We start from the raw sequence: 9,980 nt of genomic DNA, 5'->3' as shown, positions 1-9,980 counted from the left end.
CAAGAAGGAAGATGCCAAATAGCAGCAGAAGGAAGCAGATGTGCAGCACCATCCTTTCTGTTCCAATATAGTATTTATAATAATAAAAATTGAGAATATGAGAAACTTGCCTGTTGTGATCTCGTGAATAATGTTTTCAAACTAGATGAAAAGCACAAAGCCTGGAATGCAAATTGACAATCCTTATGATCCTACTGGTAGATGTTTAGCTGGTGCTCTGCATTGTAAAACAGGGGATTTGTCTTTTTGGTTTGCAAATTGAACAGAGTGCAGGCATTGCCTGTGGCCTAGTGTTTTCTGAACACTACTACTGCCAGCAGTCCCTGCAGGTAAGCAGGTAAAAATCAGAACTTGAGCACTCCCTAGAGGCTCTGAAGCAGCTGTGGAGTTTGGGCAATAGGACAGCAGTTTCTTAGCTCCAGGGTGAGTGTTGGGAAGATGGTAATAATATGGCCAAAAGGCAAAGCCTGTAAATGCTACTAATACAGTTCCTGTCAGGACAACACAAATGTATGTGGATCCAGACCAAAACAAGGTATGGAAATCTCAATTGTTTCCATGGGAATTAGGTCAGTGCCTTTTCTCCCAACAGAAGGAGCTGCAGCTGACTTCTGAAGTGACACTCCCTCAGTCTGGCTTTTTCTTCACAATCAAGCAGTCTTTATTTTCTCCAGCATCTTCAGAGTGTGTTTTCTTTTTCCTGCAGCCAAAAATATACCCCTCCCTTGTTTCATAGACAAGAGTCTTTTTTTTTTGTCAGTATTCCAATTATTTTGAGCTCTATGATACAATTGCATTACCACTTTGCTCTTGTGGAAAATCTCTTTTTTCCAAAAAAGCTGGAAGAATGCTGTAGTTCCAGTCCACCCACCACCTGTTTCAATGGGATTACATTACAGCAGTCATCAATTAATAATGTCCCTTGTCCTTGGTCCAGAAAATGCATAATGCTGTTCTGCACCAGAAAGCTGACAGACTTCATTAAGATCTGAAAACTAGTTGTATAAGAGATTTTATGAAATAATTCCCAAACAGTTTGTAGAGATTCCCTGAATTGATACTTAAGCTCTTAAATTGTAAAAGCACTAATTAAAATAAGGGTTTGGGGGAGGTGAGGGTATGGGATGGAGGAAGGGATACAACAATAATAAATTCAATTAGGGAGAAAACCCTACTTGCTGTGGCTAGAATGAGATCTCTTTTCAAGAATAAAGACTGAACTGTGTTCTAAGAATTGGGTTTCATATTTGTTTCTGCCCCAGCCTTGTAAGCATGGGCTGGTTAATTTTTTTTTTTTTTTTTTTTTAATTTTTAAAATTTTGTTTTAGCTGCTGTGGCCAGCAGTGTTTGGGATGTGTCTCAACAGTGTTCCTGTTATTTATTTTAACACTGTTAAAATAAATAGTATTTGCCACTCACCTTAAAAGTTACAGCTCTACACGGGAAGGAGAAGTGAACACATCAGCAGAAGTTTGGGGTTTTATACAATTCTTACCTCTCTTTTGGATCTGTCTTCAATTGAGCAGATTAACTAGGAAATGAACTTTTAAGTTCTTCCTACGAGATGTTCCACAGTTGATTGTTTTCTTTGCAGTGGCTCTCATAGCATGCTGATGCCTATTGTGCAAGACAAAAGTTCCTGGTACTACTTCTATCACCATGAAAATTCTTTATAAATCACATTTCCTCTCCGTGTTCTCCTTTATCTCAGGTTGCTTGAGACACCACACCAAGACTTATGGTCTATATATTATAAAAATACATATTTCCCAGTATGATAAGTCAGACTGATGGTAGCAGGAACACTAGGAAATTGCCTTTGAAAATTAGTGTTTGTGCAGAAGGAGAACTTGATTGACATCAAGAAATGTCAGACATGATGCCTGTCACGTTAGAAAATATGCAAGGTTTGCTCAAGAATGTGTGTACTGGAAAAATAGCTAGCCCTGTGGGATCAGACACTGGCTCCAGCAGGTCTTCAATATGTGGAATAGTTGCAAGTGGACCTGAATCTCTTCTCATTAGTGAAGCCTGGGAGATCAGGAAGGGCTGCATCACCCAGGCTCATTATCCCAGGGCACAAGAGGTTACACAGCCTCACAGAATACTTGTGCACTCTGCTTCCTCCACTGCTCCTGAGCTCCAGAGGCCATTTTGCTCATGGAGCCTGCTCACTCTGGGATTCTTGTGGCTGGTGGACACTTGCTCTGTGTTGGACAAGGCTGTGGTCAACTTGGTTGGCCAAGCACAAAGCTGTTTTCCAAATCCTCTGTCCCTGCCTGTTGCGTATTGCCAGCTTCAGCTGGGTTTGTTTGCCTGGGTTGGATTCCCTAATGCAGGAGGATGTGGGATGAGATGTAAGTCAGATGTAGCTGACTTACAGACATACCATACAGAAGAGAGATTTTCTGGTACTGAAGGGACAGATAGACTTTAGATGACGACTCACAGTCACCACATTGAGTTTCTCCAGCTGAGTAGGTCTTGCTGGTGTTTTCCAGGACACTGGCATTTCTCCCCACAGCCAGGCAAGCAGACTGTCCTCTCTGAGGATGTGACTACTGACAGTGTCAGGGTGTCCACCTACCTCATGTGCTGCAGGTACAGTGGGATGGGGCCCTCCCTGTCACTTTTACACAGCTCATTACTCCTTCAAGCAGCAGATGCTGCTCACAAACTGAAACCAAAGGACAAGAAAAGCATCATTGTAAGGACTGGCAGCACCATACCTGGAAAATACCAGTATTACAGAGGCTCTGTCTGGTTACAGTCAGTGCTTCACTCCTGCTTCCCTCAAGGTTTTCTTACTTTTTCCACTCCAGTAATTCAAACATCACCTTTTCTGTGAGCCACCTATGTCTTTCTTCCTTCCCCTCTTTCTTCAATCTTCTTCCTTCCCTGAGTGTCTGCCAGATAGCCCCAGGCTGGGGAGCAATCTCCCCAAGTTCTGGGTGAGATGATGGAAGCAAGTGATTTCTTCAATTCTATAAGCAGAATTTCCCTTTTGTGAATGTGCTATCTCCCTGAAGTCCTACTTCAAAGAAACCTCCCTCTTAAAGAGGCTCTTCTTTAAGGGGCCACACCTTGTGCCCCAATTAGCATCCAACCAGTTCCTGCAGTTTTTGACCTCTCTTCTCTCGTTCTCATTTCCCATGCTCCTGCTTCAGGAGGTCATGGTGAAAAAGAAGAAACCAATCAAGTTGTCCCTGCATAAACCTGGCTTGTGACGTTTTGAAACTGCTCCAACAACAGACGGTATGGCCAGGGGAGTGCAGAGTGGCAGGGCTGTGCTCAGCTGTGAGTACCTGGCAAGGACAAAATCCTTCAGGAGGAGCAGGTGCACTGCCTAACATTGCAGTCATTCATGCAGGGACTTTGTGCAGCTGTCAGAAACTCAGCCTTGTCTCTGAGCAAGTATTGCTGCTGTACAAACAGCTAAGGAATATGTTTATCACTCTGAAATTGTCTTTGCAGGATAGTGAGGTAATTCCACAAAATTCCCCTGGCTCAAAGCAGCACCCACACTGATACTTGTTCCTTATCTGCCACTGTGTCAGTCACCTGAGCACAGCCCCCAAGCCAACTCCCTCTCCCTTCCACCAGTGTGGCTGTCCTCCAGGCACTTCAGCTGCAAGCTGTTCCTAGGAAATTCTCCAGTTGACAAAATCGTGTGCAGCTCCCACAGATGTTGGCCAAAATCCTGTTGGGCAATCTTCTTCATGTCATGTGCTGCAAGTTAAAGGGTGGCTGTTTCATGGCCCACAAAACACAGAGGTTTTTCCACAGTGGCTTCTAGACAAAGTCACGTGTACCCTGTGGCCTAAAAGGGACTCTGGCACAAAGCAGAAAGCACATCAATCTCACTGCACAGATGGGCTGTAAGTGTCTGCCTCTTGGGTAGCTTGTGATGCAGTTTAATAAAAGAAGAAAGGAACCCACGTGAAGAGTAAGCAGTGGAAAATAATTAAAAATGAAAGCAGTGCAGTGTGACCTGCAGATACCTAAGCCTATGACAGAAAGCACAGGTCTTGCTTTGAATCCAAACTGAGGGGAAGAGTGGCTCTGGATATTGTGGGCCCCTCTGTGGCTCTTCCATTATGTGCAGGAGGTAGTAGCAAGCAGGACATCATCCCAGCCCTTAGTGCACTATCTGGTGACAGGATGTCCTGACTGATGTCTGGTAACTTGCTGAGCAAGAGATGCATTTCAGCTTCACCTTCTCTCTTTTCTAGGCAAACTTCTCCCTTTACCCTGAGAGAGAGGCTATTAGGCCTCATTTATACATGTTACTGCATATTTGTATAACCCTGGTTTTACATTCTGTGCCATAGAGAGTAGAAATACAGAACAGAAACACAGAACAGTTTGACTGGGGACTTGGCACTAATAAATTTGTAAAGGTGTGTAGAGAACAGATACCTGCTGTAAAGTGAATCAAATGAAGTTTTGTCCGTGTCATTTAGAACATCTAAGGCAGACTGTGCCCACTGTTAGGTCACTGTACTGAGTTCTCCCTCCGGGGGTTTGATACAGAACTGAACCAGTGACATTTCTTCTGCCTGTTTGTATGTTTTGGCTGCTACTGCCCTTCCATGAATCTGCAGTCTGCTAGCTTTATCTGTTTGTGACATTCCAGGATTGTTTTCAGATTTTTGAACCCAGGAAAAAGGAAAACTGAAATGTGACAGAGGCACTGTGTAGAGATGGAAGGGACTAGGGGGTCCTCACTTCTTAAGAGGAAAACATACATAGTGCAATTTCTTGCAATGAAAAGCTTCCTATAACCATTGCAGCAGAAAGTCAATCTTTCAAAAGGAAGCTTAAACAATTCTGCCAAAAACATCACAACAAAGTTTTCCAAGTTTCCAAAATATGACGGAAAATATCCTTCGGGGTCAACAAGTTGAACTGCAAGCCCTTCCCAGGGCTGTGACCAGAAACACAGAAAGATGGGTCCATTCCAAGAGAGGCTGCTGGGATCCGAAGCAGCACGGGAAGACGCCCCAGGCGAGCTGCTGTGGCTTGGGGCGCGGCGCTGTCGCGGAGAGGGTGGCAGCTGCTCGGCAGCGCTGCCATGGCCCAGGCACAGCTCAGCTCCTGGCTGCTCCTGTGCGTGTTTGCTGCATCCCAGAGGCTGACAGGTAGGGAGCACATCTGTCAGGGACACGGCTCCTTGGCTTGGCAAACCTTTGTGCAACGCCGTTTGTGTGATGCTTTGCTGCTCCTACAAACGTGGCCCGAGGCTTCAGGCAGCTGCGCTGGCACGGGATAGAGCTGGAGTCCAGCTGGGGGGGTTGGCCGGTCGGGGCACTGCTACCTCCTTGCAGGTTGAAGATCTGCTGCTGTGTTTGGTGGCAAGGGGAGGATTTTCTTGGATCTCCGCTGAAAAAATAATCTCCTGCAATACTGTTTGTGGGATTTTTATATGCTTTTTGGGAAACAAAACCCCATCCAACTCCGCTGAGTGATAAAATAAGTAAGGATTTTCCCTTCCCCAGAGGATACTTATGTTATTATTTCAATACATTATTTGTTATGCTTTGTTAAATTTTTCTCTACTCAAAAATATTTATGAGGCAGTTACTTCTAAAGACAGTTTGGCATCTATTCAACAAAAGCACTGACTTTGCAGCCAGTCAGACATCTCTCAGGAGGGGGATCTGTGAGCCGAGAGCATCGGTTACTGCAGATAGTGCCACCAAAGAAATTTTCAGATGATATAACAATTTCACCTGAGCTAAAAGCCCTACTGGTACATCTGTGGAGGAGTAGGAAAAAACAGCTACATCTCAGCTCACATTCCAAAGCCACAGCTGGCTTGGATCACAGAGCCTGCAGCTGTGCAGAGAAACAAACCTCTGCAGCTGTGGGCTGGCAGTGCACTTCTCCAGGCAGCTCGTGCATCTCCCTGAAAAGGTCTAATCAAAAATGGAGATTTGGAAGTGTCTTTTGGTAGCAGTCATCACACATGTATCGTACTAAATAATTTTTCTACTTTTCATATGCACCTGCTGACTTTAACTCTGGAGTACTCAATGTAAATCCTCTTTTTTTAATATATATATGAAAAAGCCTTCATCCATTTAAAAATATTAAAACACCCACCATGAATATATTAGAGAGCTTACTATTTTATATGAGCTTTTTCAAATTCATGTTTCTTAACCTGAAGGATGAGTCTGTAAGAAGTAGAAGAGGGTCTTGGCTACCTCATGGCACTGATAACACAGAGGAGGGAGGGATGCAGCTTCTCTCTCACAGTGCTGGACCAAGACTGCTTGCGTCTCATTTTTCATACACACACAAGAAAAGAAATAAAATAAATGCAGACAGTTAAAGCACTGTAAATATTAGGAAATGAAAATCGAACAATTCTTAGGATTAATGTGACTTTCATATTCAAAAACTGCCATTCTTCTGGCCTCATACCTATTTTCCCCAAATTACATGATGTCATGTGTCCCAGCAAGTAATTAGCCGGATCTGACAAGGTTTCTTTTATGCTCACACTCTTCCAGTGGCAGAATCTTAGGGAAGAAGTAGAAAACCAGGATAAGCATCAGTTTGTGTTTCTAGCAGCAGCTTGAGGAGCTTGCCAGCACACTCCTTTCATTGGGCAGCATTACTTTCTCCAGCAAAAACTGCTAACCAGCCAAACCCATCGGCTCAAACCCCATCCATTCTCGGTGTGAGAGGATCCTTGCTGCCTGTCAAAGCAGTGCCTTTACTGCTGTATGCTTTAGCTCTGCTGGCAGCACTAAGGGCGGTGATATCCAAAACCTCGCCTCAACCACTGCTGCTTCTCTTAAAAAGCTTGTTTTGCTTATCAAAATCCCGTGGTCAGCATCTGTCATATTTGGCAAGCTGAGTGGTAGCTCAGGAATGTTGAAGACGTTATTGACAATCAAATGACAAAAACAATAAACAGGAAGGTCTTGTGCTACCAAGCTCTGTCTGATGTCTTCCAGATGAACATCCTCACAGCGGCACCAACAGAGCCCGTCGTGGCCCAGAGGACGCTGGCATCATGTTAGAGGTCTCCTGAGCACTGGGGGCCCTGGGCCGAGGCACTGTTCGTGCCCATGCCCCCACCTGCCTGCACGTAAAAACTCACCCGTTCTGTTTGTTCTCACCCCCGACGGGTTCCAGGAGCTCCCGGAGAGCGCCTCGCTGATGCCTAATGGCATTCGTGCTCCCTCGCACTGCGGGGTGCAGCCCGGGGCGGCCGTGCCCCAGCCGCGGCCCTCACGGGGTGCCCGCGGAGGCACAAGGGGCCCTCCCCGCCGGCTCTGGTGGCGGCCCCGCAGGCGGCCAAGCCCCGGCCGAGCGGCCGCACCGGGGAGTGCTGCAGGCGGGACTGCGGGGGAACAGCGGGGATGGGGGCAAGAGCTGCACTGGTCCCAAGGGGAAACGAGGTGTGGGGCTGCTCAGAAACGGGGCCTGGGGCTGGCAGAGAGGGAGGGATATGGAGTGGGACCAGGCCGGCCGTGAGGGAGAGGCCGCCTCTGGGCCCGCCCGGGGTTTGTCTGGCAGCGCCGCGGAGCGCTTTGCTCGCAGCGCGCCCGGGAGTGATGGAGTTGGGCTGGGCTTTCCGTGACAGCGCTGCTCCCCTCTTCCAGATGCTCTGGGGAAGGCTGGATATTCAGGCCAACGGGACAATCCGGCTGCGGGATGAAGAGCTGGCCTCCCTACGCCCGGCACGGCGCTTCCTGCAGATTTTAGAGGAGGAAGTTCCCAAAACACCGGCAGAGATTGAGCAGCATCTGAGATACTATTCACTGACTGACACTCCCTTGCCTGCAACGGAGTTTGACCGTCTCCTTTTCACCAGTGTTTACAGTGCCTATCAGGTTCGCTCCGTGCAGGGTTTGGATAAAAACCCCTGGATTGGTTTTTTCTCTCAGCTGGTTGATGAAATCTTTCGTGACCTGTGCAAGGGGCTCTGCCCTGCAAATACCACTCTCCTCCAGGCTTCCTGGCCTTGGAAGGACAAACCTTCACATTTAGCATCCCTGAAACATTTCTATCGCTCTAACCTGGCCAGGACCAAGAGAGACACTTAATGAGGGAACCCTCCATAGGAAAGGGCACACCTGGCTTCAGCTGCCTCCTTGGTTATTTTCAATGCTTTCCACAGTGTGCAGGACTTTGAATAAATAAGCCACACCTTTTTGTCCTGCTTTCTGCACAGTGCTGGCCACCCTCTCAGGATTTATGCACAAGCTTTTATTTTTAAATGAAAAAAGGACAAAACTGTAAAGAGCATTTCTCCATTTTTTGATTTTTTGCTAAGTGGGCTGTGCTGAAGGGGCAGTGATATTTAGATGTCTTATCTATCTTGATCACTTAGGAGAGATGGCATGGAAGTATTTTTCCAGGATATTATGCTGGATCAGCATTATCTTCATTTCAGATAATTCCGTTCTCTCTCCTTATATTCTCCCTGTGGTTTCAGACAAATAAAAGATCTTCTCTCCAGCAGCAACTAAGCAGGTTTTGTTGTGTTTCATGATATAGGTCACATATTTAATTTCATTTTTCTCTTTATGTGCCATCATATTTTATGTGTCAACAGCAATTTCCCATCTCATGTATTCATTTTTCTTCAAAAAGCAACCTGAAATTGTATGTATTCCATGAAGCTTTCTAGTATTTGCATATCATATTTACACATACACACAGCTTTGTTTCAGTTACCATTTTGGAATATACTTCCTGAAATCTCATTTAAATTCTGAAGGATCCTGACCTAGTTATTTCTTCAGCAGATTTTGCCTCTCTTCTATAAAGTTTTTTTTACAGCCATGGCATTTTTCAAGCCAAACATAATAAATGCATAGTCTCTATCCTCAAAATCAGAAATGTAATTATTTTACAGAAAGACATCATTAACATTTGTCTGTCTTAAACACTGTGTTGTGGAATTAAATAAATGTAATTATCTCCTCAGGAGGGTTTTGATTTTGGTTCTTGTTTCTATCAGATTTCCTGCTACTACTATAGGTATCAATTTTGAACATTCCTTGCATGTGCTTAGACAATGGGATCCACAATTCCCTTTCTATCAATATAATTTTTCCATGTTCGACAGAAGAGGCATGTGCGACCTTCAAAGTGGGAACTGCAGCTTCTGACCTAGTTAATCTTATTCCAAGCCATTGCAGCCCAACAGATGGAGAGGGGAAATAGTAAGGCAGGAACAAGAAGCCTGGAAGCAAGAGGCTGCAGACAGTGGTTTTAGAGGTCAGCTTAGGGTTATGACAGAAGGAGATAGATTTAAAGCAGGTTTTTTGTTGCTGGATTTTTGTTTTGCTTGTTTAATTTTGGTTTGTGCTATGGGGTTCTTTTTGTTTGTTTCTTTGCTTGTTTTTCACCCCAAGGGATATAGGAATTAAAATTATAATTTTACTTGAAGTAAAACTTCTTGTCTCATCTAATGTTCTGTTATTCTTACGCTAGTTTTTTCCATACTTCCAATCTTTACCCTTCACCCTTTTGCCAAATATGCCCCCAGTCTTTAATGTCTAGGATATGTATGGAGTGACAGAGGCAGTGAGTGGCTGCACTCAAGCCAATTTTGAGCAGAGTATCATCAAAAAGCTGAGCTGAGACAGCACTAGTGCATGAAAATACTGTCTTGTTGGAGAATGTACAGCCCGAGCCATAGGGATATATGGAAAAAGGCTGAGTGGGCTGGCTTGTGACTCAGATGCCAACACACTGCTTTGAACTCAGGATTTGGTTAGGAGCAGTTTTAGAGCATTGCTGCCTGTTGAACGGATTATAAAGTACACTGAAGTGATGTCATGAAGCTTTGTAGATGCTTAAGATGATGCACTTTTGCAGTTTATGTATTTTTGGGGTACAAACCAGGGTTTAGCTCAACTGAAACAGCACCAGTGGCGCTACGATGAAGCCTCCTGTGCTCCCTCTGCCTCCTCAGCAGATCCCGCCCGCCCCTCTGTTTGTCAGGCTGTAGG

General features: G+C 45.2%; 3 protein-coding genes across 3 annotated transcripts in view; 2 read left to right on the top strand and 1 right to left on the bottom strand.

Moving 5' to 3' along the window:
• The window catches only part of NDUFS3 (NADH:ubiquinone oxidoreductase core subunit S3), a 4,282-nt gene extending 4,177 nt beyond the window's left edge, over window positions 1-105 (top strand). The window contains exon 7 of the mRNA XM_063158874.1: window positions 1-105. This exon is cut by the window's left edge and continues 146 nt beyond it. Within this exon, the coding sequence (XP_063014944.1) occupies window positions 1-22 (22 nt within the window). The 3' untranslated portion in view covers window positions 23-105.
• KBTBD4 (kelch repeat and BTB domain containing 4) overlaps window positions 1-7,207 on the bottom strand; it is a 19,428-nt gene extending 12,221 nt beyond the window's left edge. The window contains exon 1 of the mRNA XM_063158871.1: window positions 7,115-7,207. Within this exon, the coding sequence (XP_063014941.1) occupies window positions 7,115-7,187 (73 nt within the window). The 5' untranslated portion in view covers window positions 7,188-7,207. The remainder of the gene's footprint in view (window positions 1-7,114) is intronic.
• Window positions 4,994-8,949, top strand: FAM180B (family with sequence similarity 180 member B). The gene is made up of 3 exons (XM_063158876.1): window positions 4,994-5,141; window positions 6,969-7,036; window positions 7,620-8,949. The coding sequence occupies exons 1-3, from the start codon at window positions 5,075-5,077 to the stop codon at window positions 8,061-8,063; spliced, it is 579 nt and encodes a 192-aa protein (XP_063014946.1). The 5' UTR covers window positions 4,994-5,074; the 3' UTR covers window positions 8,064-8,949.
• Window positions 8,950-9,980: the final 1,031 nt, after the last annotated feature.

The sequence above is a fragment of the Melospiza melodia genome, chromosome 6 (genome assembly GCF_035770615.1).
Source record: "Melospiza melodia melodia isolate bMelMel2 chromosome 6, bMelMel2.pri, whole genome shotgun sequence".
NCBI lineage: Eukaryota > Metazoa > Chordata > Aves > Passeriformes > Passerellidae > Melospiza > Melospiza melodia.
Note: the sequence above shows the minus strand (reverse complement) of the source record. Positions and strands in the feature narration are given on the sequence as shown.

Coding starts and splice junctions, on each gene's coding strand:
- FAM180B (XM_063158876.1), top strand. CDS start 5,075: ATGGCCCAGGCACAGCTCAGCTCCTGGCTGCTCCTGTGCGTGTTTGCT. Junction 5,142..6,968: donor TGCATCCCAGAGGCTGACAG/GTAGGGAGCACA, acceptor GATGTCTTCCAG/ATGAACATCCTCACAGCGGC. Junction 7,037..7,619: donor ACGCTGGCATCATGTTAGAG/GTCTCCTGAGCA, acceptor CCCCTCTTCCAG/ATGCTCTGGGGAAGGCTGGA.